Source organism: Canis lupus, chromosome 12 (genome assembly GCF_011100685.1).
Source record: "Canis lupus familiaris isolate Mischka breed German Shepherd chromosome 12, alternate assembly UU_Cfam_GSD_1.0, whole genome shotgun sequence".
NCBI lineage: Eukaryota > Metazoa > Chordata > Mammalia > Carnivora > Canidae > Canis > Canis lupus.
In genome coordinates this window covers 4,810,342-4,830,274 of record NC_049233.1, presented here as the reverse complement: position 1 = coordinate 4,830,274, position 19,933 = coordinate 4,810,342, and the positions used below count along the sequence as shown (strand labels likewise).

General features: G+C 50.7%; 1 protein-coding gene across 1 annotated transcript; it reads left to right on the top strand.

Annotated features, from left to right (window-relative positions):
* The first annotated feature begins 6,873 nt into the window (after window positions 1-6,873).
* TULP1 (TUB like protein 1) lies at window positions 6,874-19,928 on the top strand. The gene is made up of 15 exons (XM_038553370.1): window positions 6,874-6,920; window positions 7,052-7,103; window positions 7,490-7,598; window positions 7,764-7,919; window positions 8,520-8,675; window positions 9,640-9,741; window positions 9,816-9,935; window positions 10,249-10,367; window positions 13,096-13,101; window positions 13,188-13,358; window positions 13,502-13,614; window positions 14,888-15,002; window positions 15,078-15,176; window positions 17,900-18,071; window positions 19,641-19,928. Exons 1-15 carry the CDS (start codon window positions 6,874-6,876, stop codon window positions 19,772-19,774), a joined length of 1,671 nt encoding a protein of 556 aa, XP_038409298.1. The 3' UTR covers window positions 19,775-19,928.
* Window positions 19,929-19,933: the final 5 nt, after the last annotated feature.

Genomic DNA, 19,933 nt, shown 5'->3' with positions numbered 1-19,933 from the left:
AGGTCTTGATCTCAGGAAGTTGAGTTCAAATACTGCATTGAGTTGCACACTGGGTGTGGAGCTTAGTTAAAAAGAAAGGGGGGCACCTGGGTGGCTCAATTGGTTAAGCATCTGCGTTTGGCTGAGGTCATGATCCCAGAGTCCTAGGATCAAGCCCAAGGTGGGGCTCCCAGCTCAGCAGGGAGTCTGCTTCTCCCTCTGCCTATCCCCCGGGCTCCTTCTCTCTTTCTCTCTCTCTCTCTCTCTCTCTCAAACAAATAAATAAAATCTTATTTTAAAATGGAGATTTGATTTTAGAAAACAGCTAAAGTTCATGTGGAATTGAATCTGGTAACTAATGCCAGTGATCAAGCTAAGAAATGTCATTTTTAGACCAAAACAAGGTGTAAGTATAGAAATTTGAGCATGTTTCTCTTTGAAAAAGGCCTGTTGCAATGGTATTAAATCAGAAGGTATTAGAAGTCATCTGTGTTCCTGATCTGATTCTTATTCCTAAACTGACATTCATTTTAACCAAAATCTTGATGCTCACTTCTAAATCCCGGTCAGACCCAAATCTGGACATTTAGTTATACTGTCTCTAAATTCCCCACATATTCTCATTGAATCTAGTGTCACCGAGACCCAGAAATTTCTTTTCATTGTTTTCTGAGTTCCACTTTGCTACCTTCTGTTCCTATCATGATCTGAACCTGCATTAATTCTTCAAGGATTTTTAAAAATATAATTGCATTCCAAGTATACAAAATATGAATACATTCTCCTCAAAAGTAACTATAATAAATGTTAAAAGCAACAATAACAACAACAAAAATCTTTTTAGGGGCACCTGAGTGGCTCAGTTGATTAAGCATCTGACTTTTGATTTCGGCTCAGGTCAAGATCTGAGGGTGATGAGATCAAGCCCAATGTTTGGCTTCCGGCTCAGTGTGGAGTCGGCTTGAGATTCTGTGTCTCCTTCTCCCTTTGCTCTTTCCCTCACTCGTGCTCTCTCTCTCTTAAATAAATGAATAAAAACCTTTTGGGGCACCTGGGTGGCTCAGTCAGTTAGGCATCTGCCTTCGACTCAGGTCATGATCTCAGGGTCCTGGGATCAAGCCCCGTATGGGGGGGGGGGGTCCCTGCTCAGCAGGGAGTCTGCTTCTCCTTCTCCCTCTGCCCCTACCCCCTGTTCATGCTCTCACTTTTTCCATCCTCCTCAAATGAATAAAAATTCTTTAGAAAAAAAAAGGAGGGGGCACCTGAGTGACTCAGTCTGTAAAATGTCCTCCTTGGCCTCTGGTATTGATCAGCGCTCTACCCGCCCCCCCCCCCCCCCGCCCCGCATCCTCATCAGGCTCCCTGCAGCAGGGAAGTCTGCTTTTCCCTCTCCCTCTGCCCCTCACACTCCATGTTCTCCCTCACTCTGTCTCTCTTTCAAATAAATATTTTAAGAAAAATTTTAAAGGGGCTCCTGGGTGGCTTAGTTGGCTCAGTGGCTGCCCTTGGCTCAGGGTCAAGATCTCAGGGTCCTAGGATCCAGCCTGGGGGTGGGCACTCTGCTGGAGTGGGGAGGGGTCTGCTTCTCTCTCTCCCTCTGTGCTGTCTTGTGTGTGCTCTCTCTCAAGTAAATAAATAAAAAATCTTTAAAAAAATTTTTTTAAGATTTTTTATTTATTGATTGATGAGAGACACAGAGAGAGAGAAAGAGGCAGAGACACAGGCAGAGGGAGAAGCAGGCTCCATGCAGGGAACCCGATGTGGGACTCAATCCCTGGTCTCCAGGATCACGCCCCTGGCTGAATGTGGCGCTAAACCTCTGAGCCACCGGGGCTGCCCTAAAAATTTTTTTTTAAATAAAATTAACTTGGGACACCTGGGTGGCTCAGTGGTTGAGCACCTGTCTTTGGCTCAGATCATGACCCCAGGGTTCTGGAATCGAGTTCCATGTCGGGCTCCCCACAGGGAGCCTGCTTCTCCCTCTGCCTATGTCTCTGCCTCTCTCTCTGTATCTCTCATGAATAAATAAATAATTTTTAAAATAAAAAAATTTAAAAAGAAACTATTTTTATTTTGTTTTTTTTTAATTTTTGTTTATTTATGATAGTCACACAGAGACAGAGAGAGAGAGGCAGAGACACAGGCAGAGGGAGAAGCAGGCTACATGCACCAGGAGCCCGATGTGGGATTCGATCCCAGGTCTCTAGGATTGCGCCCTGGGCCAAAGGCAGGCGCTAAACCGCTGGGCCACCCAGGGATCCCAGAAACTATTTTTAATAAAATTATTTTTCACCTGTTTTCAAAAGTGACTTTTCTAATATATTCAAAATTATGTATTAAAATTTATTTTATTTTTTTTAAGATTCTATTTATTTATTCATGAGAGACAGAAAGGAGAGAGAGAGAGAGGCAGAGACACAGGCCAAGGGAGAAGCAGGCTTCATGCAGGGAGTCCGATGTGGGACTTGACCCCGGGACCTCAGGATCATGCCCTAGGCCGAAGGCAGGCGCTAGATCACTGAGCCACCCCGGGATCCCCTATGTATTAAAATTTAATGGCAAATATGGTTTATAATTAATAAGTAGCAAAATGTAATCAGATTTAAATAGTTTTAGAAATTTTAATTCCATCTTATTAAATATTTTTAGGAAAACAGAACTGTTCCCCAAATAGCATCTGATGTGTCAATGTGAGAAACAGCTGTCATGCCCCACAAGTTATGTCCCGAACTACATATATACAAATTTAAGTCGTATGAATTGTTTTTAATATTTTAAAATGTTCTTCAGCTGCCATGTGCAACTTTAAGAATACCAGTGCTAATTCATGAGAACCTTCAGAACATGAAAAGAAGCAGGAGAAATGGACACTTTTATTATGCAAACATCTATCACATCCATGCAGCCCAAGAGGAGAGGTCTGAGAAATGAATTAAACTTTTTCTTCACTTAAGAGCTTCTGCTGTTCACATGGGCCTACATTCCAAAGCAGTGTCCTCTGACCTGGGCCACCACCCGGTCCATCTCTAGTCCAGTGCAGGCCTCTCTGGTTTAAGATATGAAAGTTTCCCTGTGGCCCTGGTACTATTAGAATGTGAATATTTGGTGCAGCCCGGTTAGTGCAGCGGTTTAGCGCCGCCTGCAGCCCAGGATGTGATCCTGGAGACTCAGGATCAGTCCCAAGTCGGTTGGGCTCCCAGCATGGAGCCTGCTTCTCCCTCAGCCTGTGTCTCTGCCTCCCTCTGTGTGTGTGTGTGTGTCTATGAATAAATTAAAAAAAAAAAAAAAGAATGTGGATATTTAGCTTTCCAGTTTGCCTTGTCAGATCAGCACTGAGCCCCAGGTGTCCTCTGGTTCTTAGTCATGTATTTGGGGTTTGAGATCTTCAGAAACCCTCTAAAGAGCGGGTCTTGAAGCCCTATCCAGTGGTGCCCCTGTTCTGTTGTGCCAAGTGCTTTGCTGCCTCGAGATTTTTGCATAAGCTGTGCCTTATGCCTGGAAGGATCTCATTCCTAGTCTCTGAAAGCCTTCAGGTCTCAACATATTTTAGTATTTATTAAGTAAACTCTACCTCCAACGTGGGGCTCAAGCTCACACCCCCAAGATCAAGAGTCACACGCTTTACTGATCTACTGACTGAGCCAGCCAGGCAGCCCATCAGGGCTCAGTTTAAAAACTCCCTTCCCCCCAAAAAAAAAAAAAAAAAAAACAAAAACAAAAACAAAAAAAACCTCCCTTCCCAGATAGCCTTGTCTGTCCTCTAAATCCAGCCCAGATTCCCACCTGCTGTTTTCGCAGAACCCAGTTCTTTTTCTTCTTGGCATTTATTACAATTAATAACAGCGAGATCACACATCAACTAATTGGTGTATTTGTGTCTTTACTCCCTGTCTTCCACAGAAGTTTAGCTCCATGAGGGCAGGGACCATAACTTTTTGTCCATCACTGGATGACCAGGGCTTAGCATACTGTTTGGCACAAAGTGCTCTCTGGAAATACGTGTTGACTGACTCTCAGCCATTAATTTCCTCATCTTTGCTATTAGGCTGTTAATGTCTGCCTCATAAACATTATTGTGAGGGTGGAGAGAGAAGGGGAACAAGGAAACTGACACATAGTAGGTGGGCAATAAATGTTGTTGTTGTTATTATTATTAATATTATTACTATGCATGCAGAGGCCCGTGAGGGCCAAGGAATCCTGGAGGTGGGGACTTGAGGGCTATTTAGAGTTGGACAGGTTTCTTGGAACAGGCTAGGCATTCCGGGTGGGAAGAGCTTAAGCAAAAGCATGGAGGAGAGAGAATATAAAGGACATATGCAAACCTATGCGCCTGGATGAATAGCACAGTTTGGGATAGCCCTCCAATTAGAAAGGCAGGTTGGAGTCAGACGAGGGAGAGCCTTGAATGCCAGCCTGGCACATTTAAACCCGGTCCTGCGCCCTTACAAAAAGGGGGGAAAAAAAAAGAAAAAGAAAAAAAAATTAAACCTGGTCCTTAGGCAGTAGGGAGCCGATGAATGTTCTTGAGCAAAGGTGTCAACTGAAGAAGTGGTATTTTAGGAAGATGGATTAGGGCAAATCTGGATCAGGTGGACCAAGCAAATGGGATACAAAAGCCTGACTATTTCCTTCATGCCCCATCTCTAATCCTTGTGACTGCATAAAACATGCAAGGGTTAGGGGTAAAGGCTCTTACAGGAGTCAGGTCTGGATTCACACCCCAACCAAGCCACCTTATGATCTGGCTGACGCAGATCACTCCCCGAGCACTCACGTCACCTCCACGGGCCTCAGTGCGTCCATCCATATAATGGAGATAATCATCTCCACCCCGCCTATCTCACTGGACTCTTTGGAGAATTGAATGGAATTAAAAATGCACTCATTACGTCATTGAAAAAATGAACCCCACTCATGTATCAAGAGGTGTACTCCTTGCATGCAGCCTGCTTCTCCCTCTGCCTGTGTCTCTGCCTCTCTTTCTCTCTCTTTCTGTGTCTGTCATGAATGAATAAATAAAAATCTTAAAAAAAAAAAAAAGAGGGCAGCCCAGGTGGCTCGGTGGTTTAGTGCCGCCTTCAGCCCAGGGTATGATCCTGGAGACCCAGGATGGAGTCTCACGTCGGGCTCCCTGCATGGAGCCTGCTTCTCCCTCTGCCTGTGTCTCTGCCTCTGTCTCTCATAAATAAATAAAATTTAAAAAAAAAAGGGGTGTAAATGCTGAGGAGACCGGGATGAAGTGGAAGTTCAGTGGAAAGGGGCACACAGTTACCAGTTGCTGAGCACCCACTGCATGCTCCTTTCTCACCGAACCTGCCACGGCGCACAGCTGAACTCAGGACACCGAGATCATGTCCCGAGCTGAAACCAAGAGTTGGACACTTAGCCGCCTAAGCCACACAGGTGCCTCTCATCTCCCTGAATCTGAAAAATATCCTTACCAGGTCAAGCCCATTTTATAAATGAGGAAATGGAGGCTCAGAGAGGCTAAGTAAGTCACCCAAGGACATTTAGCCCTTAAGTGGCAGAGCTCAGGGCTGACCCATGTATGAGATGACTGCCTGTCTCCTGGTGCTGAACATTTGAACACATCTGGCTATTTCCAACCTCTAGGCCTTCATCTTGCTCCCTTTCTAGGTAATCCAACCCACTTTTTAAATTTTATTTTTATTTATTTATTTATTGCCTGTGGAATTCCTATTCATCATTTTTAAAATTTTAGATCGGGCTTCAGGAAGCCTGCAGGACAGCTGATTGGGACCCCTCCTCTGGGCTTCCTTAGCATTGAACCAAACTTTGCCCATGATATTAATCATATCAACACTATATCCTTGGTTTGGGGAAGGCCCTGGCTGGCTCAGTTGGTGGACCACGTGATTCCTATGTGATCCGTAGGTCATGAGTGGGTCATGAGTGGGGTCATGAGTTTGAGCCCCACCTTGAGGCTAGGAGATTACTTTTTAAAAAAATAAAAAACTATATCCCTGGTCTCTAAACTTTTTTTTTTAATTTTTATTTATTTATAATAGTCACACACAGAGAGAGAGAGGCAGAGACATAGGCAGAGGGAGAAGCAGGCTCCATGCACTGGGAGCCCGATGTGGGATTTGATCCCGGGTCTCCAGGATCGCGCCCTGGGCCAAAGGCAGGCGCTAAACCGCTGCGCCACCCAGGGATCCCTAAACTTTTTTTTAAAAGACTTTATTTATTTATCTGAGAGAGAGCCCAAGCAGTGGGGAGGGACAGTGGGAGAGGGAGAAACAGACTCCCTGCTGAGCAGGAAGCCAGATGTGGGACTTGATCCCTGGACCCCAAGATCATGACCTGAGCCAAAGGTAGATGCTTAACCGACTGAGCCCCCCAGGTACCCCCTGATCTCTAAACTTTTACAAAAGCATGTTCCTTGTCAGCAAAAAAAAAAAAAAAAAAAATGTAAGTGTACATCCATAATTTTTCTCAATCAAGTACTGTATATACACATGCTCCTGTCAATCCTTATATACTAAATATCAGTAAATCCTAATTCTCAGTTTTTATGAAAAATAAATACAAGATCCGATCTAATATTTTCTTCCCACACCCCACTAACCCCTAACAAATTACAAATTGGCACCTCTAACCCAAAGCTGGGTGGGAAACGGCGGGGCTGGCACTGATGGCCTCCTTCAGGGTGCTGGTGGTCTGAGCACTTGGCAGTTCAGCCTCTTCCTCCTGTGGAATGGGCCAGGGGGGCGAGGGTCATGGGCCAGGAGAAGCGCCTCCCCCAGTGCTGCCGCCCTCCTGGGCCAGCGGGAGGTGGGGTGAGGTTGAGCCTGGATTAGCCGGGAGCGCTGGGAGGCTCCTCCAGCCGCAGGGTGGCCAGAGAAGGGGGTGCGGATAGGCGAATGCACCATGCCGCTGCAGGACGACACCCTCCGAGAGGTGTGGGCCTCCGACAGGTGCGGAAGCAGCCCCACCACCCTCACCACCTCTACCTGCCTGACCCCTGGGGTTGGGGGACCAGGGCTCGGAGGGGTTGGGGAGGACAGGAAAGGGGAGGAAGACAGACTGATGCCTCTGCCACCCTCAGCGGACATGAGGAGGAAGGCCAGAGCCCGGAGGTCCAGCAGCGCCCCAAGCAGGTATGTCCCCCTGCTTGGAAAGGAGGCGAGGGGAACCTCATCTCCACTTTGCAGTAGCCCTACGCAGGGTAGGCGATCTGGAGTGGGGCGTGTCCCCTCTACAGCGTCTGGGGGGTTGCTTCCCTGCAGTTTTGCTTTTTTTTTTTTTTTTTTTTTGAGGAAATGTGTTTGGGGGCATGGGATGTCCAGGGGAGAAGCTGAGGCTCTGGGGCCTTGGACGTGGCCGTGATGCATGGGAGGGGTCATTGTTCCTCACCCCAAGGAGGCTGCAGTTCCCCTCCCGATAATCCGCGGTTATTTCTGGCAGCTCAAGGGATTAGAGGGTCATGGGCAGCCGTCCGAGCCCCCCTCTCCTTCCTCTCCCTCCTCCCGACCCCGCTCCGCAGCGACCCGCCAAGGGGCAGAAGTTGAGGAAGAAGAAGACAGAGGCCCCCGAGTCCCCCTGCCCTAAAGGATCCAGGCCCCGGAGACCCGGAGGCGGGCGGGGGGCCGAGGGTGAGGGGGCGGGAGGGGTGCGGCTGAGTCCTGGAGCCCGGGGGCGGGGGTGGAGTGGGTGGGGGCTGGGGTGTCGGGGTGGAGAGAGCGCCCAGGACAGACCCGCGCGGGGGCCGAGCGGGACAGCGTCTGGGGCTCCCGGCCTGACCCGGCCTCTCGGCTCAGCCGGCCGCTGCGGGAAGGCGCGGGAGGAGCCGGTCCCGCCGCCCCCGGAGGCGCGGCCGCCGCAGACCATCTACGCCAAGTTCCTCCGGGACCCCGAGGCCAAGCGCGACCCGCGGGAAACCTTCCTGGTAGCGCGAGCCCCGGACGCCGCGGACGGTGAGACGGCGCCGGCGGGGAGAGGAGGCGAGGGGAGGCGCGAAGCCCCAGAAGCAGCCGCCCCTCCTCCGGCCGCTCTGGGAGCCAGATTAAAAGTGTATTCTCTTATTCGTCACTCTGTTTTCTGGATGGGGAAACTGAGGCACGGGGCGGTTCAGAGTCTGGCCTTAAGCTAGGGGCCGGAGCTAGCCCAGATGGGTCTGGCTGAGGTCGGTAACTGCTCCGGGCCACGGAGAAGCCGAGCGGGGCGGCGCGGGGGCAGCGAAGGGGCCGAGAAGGGGAGACTAGCAGACAGGCAGGAGTGTGTGAGGAGTGGGGTCCCGGAGGGGGCGAAGGCCCTACAGAGAAGGGTATGTCCCTGGACAGGACTGCCAAGCCCCTAGCATTCCCCCAGCCCCCACTCCCTGCACCCGAACACCTTGGGAATTGGCCCCCGTGCTTTGAGGAAGGTGCTGGACTGTTCCTCCTCCTGCTCCTGTTCCAGAAGGGGAAACTCCCACCCCTGGCTCTCATTTACCACTTCCCAGCAATCTGGGGGGACTGGGCTCCCAGATAACCGGGCCCATGCCGGCCCCCATTATGAGGAGTTTCTACCTACAGAGGATGAGGAGGAGGAAGAGGAGGACCAGGAAGAGGAAGAGGTAGAAGAAGAGGAGGAAAAGAAAGAGAAAATCCCTCTGCCACCCAAGAAGCCTCCTAAAGAGAAGACTTCTGCCGGGATCAAGGAGAGGAGGGCCAAGGCCCAGGGTCAGAAGGGTGAGAGAAGGAGCACACACACACACACACACACACACACACACACACACACTGTAAAACTTGCCCTGTCCTTCAGGGGCTCAGGGGCCTCAGCGATATGAGAGTTGAGACATCAGAACACTACCCAGTGCCTGGACACAAGAGTTTCTTTCTCTGGTGTCTTTCTCCTGATGGCCCCCAAGTACAGAGATCAATATGAGCTCCCACCACTGCCTGCCCAGAGGGCTCTGTGAGCCAGGGAAAGTGGAGGATTTTAGTTTTCTTTGTGATTTTTTTTAGTATTTTTTTTTAACTCAATATGAATTATAGTTATAATTTTTATAAAAGTATCAAAGTGATTACTGTAAAAATCAGTCAGTGAAATAAGTGCTATGATGGTTGTCTGGCCTGGGCACCTCGCCCTACAGGTACCGCAGTCTGGTCTCAATGTGAACAGGTAGCTAGGATCTTGGGCCTCTGTGGGAGGGACAGAGTGCCGTCTGTAGCACCTGCTAGAGGAAGTTTTCTGGGGAAGATGGGGTGGGAGCTGGGAATCAGATGTTCAGTTAGAACATCAGTTAGATGTTCATTCATTCTGTAATGCTTTTGAAGCTCCTGGTATTTTCCAGCCCTTTACAGACTCAGGATTAAAATGCAACACGCAGAGATGCTGGGGTGGCCCAGTCCATTAAGTATCTGCCTTTGGCTCAGGTCATGATCCCAGGGTTTTGGGATTGAGCCCCACGTCAGGCTCCCAGGGAGTCTGCCTCTCCTCCCTCTGCTGCTCCCCCTACTCCTATTCTCTCTCCCTGTCAAATAAATAAATAAAATCTTAAAAAAAATTAAAAAGTGGCGAGCCGAAGACAGACTGAGCCATCGTCAGGCCTTCAGCCTCCCTGGAAACTGAAGGAATGACAAGTGGGTGGGAAGGTGGCCTTCAGCCCCAACAGGCTCTTCTTTGCCTAACCCCTATCTCCCTTTCCAGGGGACCTGGCAAGCCCCGTCCCCGCACCCAAACCTCTGCGCATTAAGAAAAAGGAGGCACCAGCTGGGGAGGGGACCAAGATGAGAAAGACGAAGAAGAAAGGTGAGGCCGGTCTCTGGAAGAACATGGGACTCTGGCTGTAGGGGAGTGTGACCCCTTCACATCCGCATACACAGGGTCTGGGGAGGCTGACCAGGACCCTTCAGGGAGCCCGGCCAGAGTGACAAAGAAGACCCCAGCAGCCATGTTTCTGGTTGGGGAAGAAGGCCCAGCTGAAAAAGCTCAGAAGAAGAAAGGTGGGTGACAGAGGCCTCTGGTGCCATGACATCTAGAGGCAGTCCTGGGGGGTGGGGAGCCGGAGTTCAGCGTAGGGTAAGGAGGGGGCTCAGAGTCACAAGTCTTGAGGGGCATCTTGATCCCCACTTTAATAGCTGTGTGGCCTCAGGCAGGTATCTTAGCCTTTCTGAGTCTCTGATACTAGTATTATGGGATTACTCTTGTGTTTGTGGGGAGGGTATGAGTAAGACATGGATGTTAGAAGTGCTTTGCAAAACATGAGGTGCTCCACAGGGTAAGGGGTTCACAGACTTGTCCCGCCACTATGTCCAGGCATTTCCAAAGGCTCAGAAGAGCAGAAGAAGGAGGAAGAAGAAGAGGGGGGAGAAGTGGCAGGCGTGGTGACCAAGAACAGCAATCAGAAGGGCAAAGCAAAAGGAAAAGGCAAAAAGGTCAGGATCCAGAGGGGAAGGGGGCTGAGGCCCCTTCAAGGAGCAGTGGCAGGGACCTGGGCTTGGGAGGGACAAGAGTGTGGAACCTGGCGGGGGGCCTGGGGAATGGCTTGGGGTTAGAATCTTGGCTCCCTCTCTGATGACACAATAGGACAAAGGGCACCAGCCTTGTGAGAACAGCAAAAGCAGTGGAGGGGTCACTAGGCTGGGATTGGCCCCCTGGGGGCCTGATGTTATCTGGACTCTAAGTCCTCCCCTCTGCAGCCTAACCCAGCAGACCCAGCCAGAGATGCTCACACGGCCGCTGTGAAGAGACACCCATTTTCTGTACCAGAGAGGTACGACACACAGGCAGACGGGCACATGTGCACCCCCTTGGGCAATGATTGTATGAGTTGTTAAAATATTTTCATGCTACCGTTCTAGTACCCAAGTGTGTTCTGCTGCTACCTGCCCCCCAACCCAGGAGGGCCCAACCTTCCGGCAGCTGAAAGGTTAACTCTGGCAGACAGGGGCCTCCAGCACCCTCCTCCATACGGGTTTATTAGTTAGTTCAGGAGTGGTCACGTCTTGAGGGACTGACTCACATTAGCCAACATCACCAGATACCGATATATAAACTGAAAGGTGAGTTTCTTATCTCCAGCGGGGAATATAACCGCCGTGCAGCCTTCAATACAGTAGGCCCTAGAAATTCACAGCTGTGGAAATGTTTGAATAAGCTCTGGCTTTCTGCACACTGCATTCCAAACATAGTCTTGCGTTTCCCAAGTTTCTTCTTGGAGCAGCCCAGAGTGGAGAAGAGGTGCTCACTTGCCTGCAGGCTAAGGGTCTGCTTGCCGACACCAGCCTCACCTCACATACAGTCCAAACCTGCCCTCAGCAAAAAAGGCCAACCGCAGCATAATCAGGGATTCTTAGTGGCTTTCATATAGCACACACCCAGGCTGGCAGTCCCTTCTCTTCCCTACTGGGAAAGTTGGAGTTGGAATCATGGTTTTCCCTTAGAACATGAGCATGGAGGGCACCAAGCATGTGAGAACCAAAGGGGCTGCTGTGGGGTCACCAGGCTGGGCCAGGCCACTCTATAGGGGAATGCAACCAAACTGTTGTTTGGAGTTATTCCATGAGCAAGATAAGCTTATTTATTCATTCATTGTCTTACCTCTGTATTGTGGTGTGACAAGTCACCCCCAAAACTTGGTGCCTTAAAACCACAAACATTTCTTAATTTCTGTAAGTCAGGAATCTGGAAGGGGCTTAGCAGGGTACTTCTGGCTCAGGGTCATGAGATTGCTGTCAAGATGCTAGTTGGGTCTGCAGTCACTCTGAAAGCTTGGCTGGAAAGAGAGGATCCACTTCTAAAATGGTTCACTGTTGGGCAGCCCCGGGTGGCTCAGTGGTTTGGCACCACCTGCAGCCCAGGGTGTGATCCTGGAGACCCGGGATCGAGTCCCATGTCGGGCTTCCTGCATGGAGCCTGCTTCTCCCTCTGCCTGTGTCTCTGCCTCTCTCTCTCTCTGAATGAATAAATAAATAAATCTTTAAAAAAAAATAAAATGGTTCACTGTCATGGATGTTGGCTGGAGCCCTCTCCACAGGGCAGCTTGAGTGTTCTAATGACATGGCAGCCAGCTTCCCCCAGAGCTCGAGTGGCCCAAGGGAGACAGCAAGGAGAAGGCACAATATCTATTATGGCCCAGCCTTAGAAGTGACGCCCCCATACCCCCATCACTTCTGCTATGTTCCATTTGTCAGAAAGAGCAACTCTAATATGATGTGGAAGGAGACTACATGAGGTGTAAATACCGGGAGGCAGGCGGGCATCTGTGTGGCTCAGTGGTTGGGCATCTGCCTTCAGCTCAGGGTGTGATCCAGGAGTCCTGGGATCAAGACTCATGTCGGGCTCCCCACAAGGAGCCTGCTTCTCCCTCTGCCTGTGTCTCTGCCTCTCTCTGTGTTCTCTCATGAATAAATAAAATATTTTAAAAATATCAGGAGGCAGGGATCACCAGGACTCATCTTGGATGCTGGCTACTACAGGCATTGAGTAGTTACTATTCACTGTAGTAACAGCAGTAGCTAATACTTCTATAACACTATGTGCCTAGAACACAGCAGTTCATACCTTTGGCCCCACTTCAGTTCACCCTTTGACATAGTGTCCGCATGAAAGAAGGTCTTTTGAAAAAAAAGAGAAAGAAAGAAAGTCTTTTGAAGGCTCTGGCTCTTACAGGAGGCTGGGCAGCATTTAAATCCCAGTTCCGCTTCTCACTAGCTGTGTGATCTTGGGCAAGTTGCTTAACCTCTCGGAGCTTCGACTTCTTTAGTAAAATTGGACACCTATGTCAGTGGTGACCTAAGAGAATCAAATTAGTTAATACTGGAAGATACTTAGGACTATGCCCGGCGCCTTGGTAGACTTAAATGAGTGTTTGGTGAATGTATAGGTTAAGTAAGATCTGTCCTGGGTATCCAGCCCCAACCTCTGCATTTCTCAGGCGAAAAAAACTGAGTTACAGTGTGGTTAAACATGACAGAGTTAGTGGTGGAACGAGGATTTGAACCCACGTGTCTGGCTCCAGATTCCAGGCTCTTAGCCACAAGTGAAGCAAAATAGTAACAAAGCGCCCAGCTCCCCAGAGCCTCCTACCGGCGGCGGAGCTGCGGGGGCAGCACGAGGGGCCCGCGCCACTGCAGCCGGCCTGTCTCTTGTCTTCCCACACAGAAAGCGGTGAGTTGTCCCGCCTGCCCTGCTAGGGACTGCGAGGGCAGAGGAGCTAGTGCTCCGCGGCTGATGTGCGTTCTGCCCCGACCCAGAAGGAGGAGAGAGCCCCATCCCCACCGGTGGAAGTGGATGAGCCCCAGGAGTTCGTGCTTCGGCCAGCGCCGCAGGGCCGGACTGTCCGCTGCAGGCTGACCCGAGACAAGAAGGGCATGGACCGGGGCCTGTATCCCTCCTACTTCCTGCACCTGGACACAGAGAAGAAGGTGGGGAGGGGAGAGGTGGCAGGGGGAGAGAGGGCAGGAACCCAGGCTGACGGTCGGGCTGGCGGGGGTGGGGGTGGGGGAGTGGGCAGGGTGTTCAGGGCACGCAGGCCTCCTTCCTCCACCTGTCTCCCCCCTCTCCCCAGGTGTTCCTCTTGGCTGGCAGGAAGCGGAAACGGAGCAAGACAGCCAATTACCTCATCTCCAGCGACCCTACCAATCTGTCCCGAGGAGGGGAGAATTTCATTGGGAAGCTGAGGTGGGGCCAAGAGGCCCAGGGCGGCTAGTGCGCCATGGCAAGTCACTTCCATCTCCCTGCGCCTGGCAGTGGCCACCACACTGGGCACTCTAGAAATGTCCCCTGGCCTGGGGCATCCCACACTTTTTTAAAAAGATTTTATTTATTTGAGAGAGAGAAGGAGAGGGAGATCTCAGAGGGAGAGGGAGAGGGAGAAGCAGACTCCTCGCTGAGCAGGGAGCCTGATGCCGGGCTCGATCCCAGGACCCTGGGATCATGACCTGAGCCGAAAGCAGACACTCAACTGACAGAGCCACCCAGGTGCTCTGGCTTCGCACACTTAAATGTGCACAGATCCCTTGGAAGTGTAGTTAAAATGGCTCAGTGAATCTGGGTTTGGGGCAAGATTCTCCATTTCCAGCAAGCACCCAGATGATGCTAGTGCTGCTGGACCAGGAACCTCACTTGAAATAGGTCATAAGGTCCATGAGGGCAGGGACTATGCCTGTTTCGTTTGTGGTTGAATTCCTAGCACCTGGTACATAGTAGCGACTCACTAAAACATTTAGTAAGTGAATGAATAACAAACATCCAGCACCTACCCTGTGCTGTCTCCCTATATGTCTCATCTAATCTTCACTGCACATCTGAGAGGTAAGGGGAAGGTGAACCCCTGGGTCAGGTCTTATTTCTTATCCTTATGTACTTAACAACACCTATGTGAGGCCTATCTGTGTGTCAGGCATAGTTCTAACTTCCAAATATTAACCCACTTAATCCCCTTATTAAGACCAAGTGAGGGACGCCTGGGTGGCTATGATTGAGTGCCTGCCTTTGGCTCAGGTCCTGATCCCAAGGTCCTGGGATGGAGTCCCACGTTGGGCTCCCTGCATAGAGCCCACTTCTCCCTCTGCCTGTGTCTCTGCCTCTCTCTGTGTCTCTCATGAATAAATAAAATCTTAAAAAAAAGACCAAGCGAGGTAAATACTATTAGTATGCCCATTTTACAGAGGGGGGTGTTGAGGCTCTGAGAGTTTAGCCTGCCTAGGGTCACACAGCAAAGAAATGGAGCTGAGAGTTGAAGGCTGCCCAGGGTCCTTCCAGATCCAGCTTTTAAAAAGACCTCCTGAGGGGGGCCTGGGGCAGGGGACATGGGTTGCTCTGTCCTAAGACACTGACACCCATGACATAGGAAGCTCTCAAAACTGCCTGGCTGTGAGGATGGGTCTTGGAGTAGGGGTATGAGATTCCCCAAGCCCTGTCCCCAGCACCCCCCCACACACCCCACTTGCAGGTCCAATCTGCTGGGCAACCGCTTTACCGTCTTTGACAATGGGCAGAACCCGCACCGCGGAGGAGGCAGTACTGATGTGGGGAGCCTTCGGCAGGAGCTGGCCGCCGTGATCTATGTGAGAACCCCCCCTGGGTCCCCTGGCAGGAGCCTCCCCTTGGCATGGGCCAGCCTAACAGGATCTCCTTCCCAGGAAACCAATGTGCTGGGCTTCCGAGGTCCCCGGCGCATGACTGTCATCATTCCTGGCATGAACACGGACAACGAGAGGGTCCCCATCCGGCCGCGAAATGTGAGCCCAGCACCTCCCTGGATGCCTCTTCCTGAGGGTCCTGCTCCCATGTGTCCCCCTTATGATCCACTCCTGGGGAGCTGGGGGGGTGGGGGGTTGCCCATACCCAACTTCCTGAGCACACTCTTCACCCTGCATCACAACTTCATTCTGGAAACTTGTGGAATGAATTAGGGGGTTCTATAATTGAATTCATTGAAACAAATGCAATGAGGGATTTTTTTTCCAGTTTACACCAAATAATCCATTCATATATTCATTCAATGAATGAAGTGTATATTGTGTGTATTGTATTATACACATTCAGTGTGTAAGGAGTGCTGAGTATTCTAGGTGATGGGAGGCATCAGTGAATAAAAAAGAATCTGCCCTTATGAAGCTGGCAATCTAGTGGAGGAAATGGACATTAGACAATAACTGTGATAAATAAATAAATTGTATAGTATGTTAGAAAGCGAGAAGTGGAGGCACCTGGGTGGCTCACTTGGCAAAGCATCAGCCTTCGGCTCAGGTCATGATCCTGGGGTCCCAGGATCGGGCCATATAGTGGGCTCCTTGCTCAGCGGGGAGCCTGTTTCTCCCTCTCCTTCTGCCTGTGGCTCTCCCTGCTTGTGCTCTCTCTCTGTCAAATAATAAATAAAATATTTTTTAAAAAGTGATGTGATAGGGAAAAAATAAAAAGTTAAACAGGAGAAGGAAGATGAGAAATATGTACATGTTCAGTATTAAATACAGGGTCAGAGCAGGCCTCATTGAGGTGATGTTTAAGCAAGGAGCTGAAGGAGGTGAGAGAGCAAGCCTACAGATATCTGGGGAAAGCATCCAGACAGAGGGAAGAGCCAGTACAAAGGCCCTGAGGCAGGATGGTGCCTGGTAGGTTTGAGGTGAGAGGTGAGAATAAGGGGCAGATAGGACCTGTATGACTGGTTTGTACTCAAACAGGAAGCCACAGCAGGGTTTCAGGAGTGACTTGATTTGACTTTTTTTTTTTTTTTTTTAAGATTTTATTTAATTATTTGAGAGAAAGAGAGAGAGCACAAGCAGGGGCATGGTGAGGGGAATAACAGGGAGAGGGAGAAGCAGAGTCCCTGCAGGGAGCCCGATAAGATGCAGGGCTTGATCCTGGGCCCCAGGATCATAACCTCAGCCAAAGGCAGAGGCTTAATTGACTGAGCAACCCAGGGGTCCCTTGACTTTTATTCAGAAAAGCAAAGTTGCTTGTTTTTGTGTGTGTATGTGTGTGTGAAGTATAGGATAAGACGCAGAGATGTGGGGATCCCTGGGTGGCTCAGAGGTTCAGCGCCTGCCTTTGGCCCGGGGCGTGATCCAGCATCGGGCTCCCGGCATGGAGCCTGCTTCTCCCTCTGCCTGTGTCTCTGCCTCTCTCTCTCTCTCTCTCTAATAAATAAATAAATAAATCTTAAAAAAAAAAAAGATGCAGAGATATCCTGGGGAGTGGTGGCCTCCTGCAATGTTAGTCTTTTGCTCTGCTCCTCAGCACTGCATCAGTGAGCCCGGGATTTCAGAGACAGGATGGTTGGTATGCTTCACACTCTCAGTGATGTCACTTTACTGGTTCACAATGAAAAATAACCCCTGTGAGCCTATCACATATCCTTTTGTGCTAGAAAGTCACACTGGAATCAGAGGCTTGGCCAACTCATGGGGCACAAAGCACGGAAAGCTGTAGTCTTGAGGAGCCACAGGTCACATGGTTGCTCCTTCCATGCCTGGAATAAACACACGAATGCCCCAGAGGCAGTGCCTCCCGAGTGTGTTTGGGCTTGGTAAGCACTGCCCAGAGCCGCTCTGGGTAACTCCTCATAATTTCACAGTTCATTCATTCTACGGTCATTCATTAAAGCCAGGCAGTGAAGATCCAAAATCAACACAAGTACTATCAGAACAATCCGACATTTATTGAGCATTTACTCTGTGCTACGAACTGATCTGAATAACATTCCGCACACTATTAATTTATTTAATCCTCACAACACCCTGTTGTGAGGGAAACTGAGGCACACAGCTGTCAGTAAAATACCAGACCTGCCCTTTAAGTATCTAATTCCATCTATTACAGTGCAGTGGGAGAAATAGTAAGAGCAAGATGTTATGGAAGGAGACTTGGAGCTAAGGCATCTAAATCAGACATGGGGTCAGAAAGGCTTCTTGGAGGACGTGATCTTGAAGCAGATTCACTCTAAGCCATCAATGTGACTAGTGCCAAGGAAACTGAGGAAGGAAATATCTCAGAGCGCTATCACACAGACACCATTCCTTCGTTTGAGAAACTCTATTCCGGGACATCTTATTTTAACCACTGTTTACCTGTCCATCTCCCCGAGCACAACTGTGAGTTCCCTGTAGATCCCAGCATGTCTAGTGCCTCCTTGTGATCAGGTGCCAGCATGTGGCTGTACCTAAGACCCCCTTCGGTACCAAGGGCACAGAGCACCTACTGTATGCCAGGTGCTACTCTCCAACCCTCCACTTTGGCATCCCAGGGCAAAATCCCATTCTCACAGAGGGATGCCCTCTCACACAAGGACACCACAAAGACCAAGTAGGCTCTCAAGGATCCCCTGAGGACATACTGGTTTCTAGGCTGCACACTAGCACACATGTTCAAAGGCACACACAGGTTCCCCAGGCCGCTTCCCCTCAGTCCCAAGATGTCTTGGCCAGCCATGACTCTTCCCCTAACACTCCTCCTTGGCACCCAGGCCAGTGACGGGTTGCTGGTACGCTGGCAGAACAAGACCCTGGAGAGCCTCATCGAGCTGCACAACAAGCCACCTGTCTGGAATGAAGACAGCGGCTCCTATACCCTCAACTTCCAAGGTCGAGTCACACAAGCCTCAGTCAAGAACTTCCAGATTGTCCACGCCGATGACCGTGAGTCTCTGAAGGCTCAAGCTGGGCTGTTCCCCACCACCTCTCTCTCTCTCACACACACACACACACACACACACACTCACACACACTTACACACACGCACACACACAGAGCTGTCCTTTATCTCTGGAGCCAGAATATCCAGGAAGGTCACCCCCTCCTGCAGGGGCATTGACACTATGCTTCCAGGAGCCTCAGATATTCCAAGCAGGTGTCTCAGGGCTTCTTTCTAACATTGACCAGAGCCTGGGATAGATATTGGAATATTCTGGGTGAGAAAGACTGTGCTGAAGGGAGAGTTAATCTGCTAGAACTTGAGAAATACTGATAGCCCAACCTTTATGTGGTCAAAGAGGCTGCTGAGACTCAGGAAGGGTGGTGCCTCCCAGCACCAGCAAAGGTCTCCCAGCAACAGCAGGAGGACCCACTGGTCATCAAAATTTATTTCACAGACACACAGTGCTTCCTATGTGCTAGGCACTGTTCTCTGGACTTTACAGATACTGAATCATTAAATCTTTCAACATCCCTATCCCCTCCAGTACCTGAGAAAGGTATTCTTATTGTCCCTATTTGGCAGATGAGACAACCGAGGCATAGAGAGGTTAAGTAACTTGCCCAAGGTGGTAGAGCTGTAAGAGGCAGAGCTGGCATGAGAACCCAGGTGGTCTGGCTCCAGGGCCCCAGCTCTCAAGCCCTTCAAGATGGCTGCCTTGTAAGGGTAGGTAATATCAAGCATTTCTGAGTGCCTGCTCCATTGTCCTCCCTCAAGTAAGGTCAAAGGCCTGCCTTCAAGGAGTTAGGGAACCAAGATACACCCAGAACGTAATGAAGTAAAAATGTCCCTGGCCTGGGGGAGAGGTTCCCACTAAGGTGAGGAAGTTTGGGATGGAAAGATACCTCCCAAGGGACCCTGGGTTCCTGGGATTGGCTGACACTGAGCAACTTCTTCCATCCCCCACTCCATCCTAGGGATGTGTCCCCAGTGTCACCTGTCCCAAGGCCTTGGAAAACCACTCTCCAGATCACATTTCTGGTAGAGCCTGGCCTGCAGAGATCAGGGGTATTTTTAGCAACTTCCTGTCCCTATGGATGCTGGGGGAGGTGTTGGGACTGGGGCTGTGAACCTGGACCAGATATGGGATGGGGCTGAGTGGAGCCACTCCATAAAGTAGGGGGTCAGGGGGCTAGTCAAGGGATAGAGCCTGGCAATCTAAGATGAGACACGGGGGCCGGGGATGGGAAGAAGGAATGAAGCCCGAGACATAAGAAAAGGATTGTAGGCTGGGGCACGTGTGACAGGTTCCTATATTTAAGTGCCTGTCATACACATAGCCCTGGGTGGCAGAAGATAAGGCAGGGTCCCTGCCCTCAGGGGCTTACAGTCAGAAGGCTGCTAATGCTGCAGGTGGGGCCAGCTGCACCAGATAAGGGGTGTAGGGTGGAGAGTGGGTAACTGAGATGGTGGCTGAGGTTTCCCGCCCCAGTGCACAGGAAGGAGACTTCTCCCAAAGTTGAGGACACTGTCTGCCAGGACTGGGAGACACCCCCGCCCCTGTGTGTCCACAGCCGACTACATCGTGCTGCAGTTCGGGCGCGTGGCAGAGGACGCCTTCACCCTAGACTACCGGTACCCGCTGTGCGCTCTGCAGGCCTTCGCCATTGCCCTCTCCAGTTTCGACGGGAAGCTGGCCTGCGAGTGACTCCAGCGCCCCCAGCGCCCGCCAAGGGTGGGGGAAAGGATTCAGTGGAGGCTGGCAGGGTCCATTCGCCAAAGCCCCCACTGAAGACGCCTCTCTCGTCGCGGGCTGACCCCCCCCCCCGCGCGCACGGTCTCCGAGTGACCTCCATCCACTCCCCGG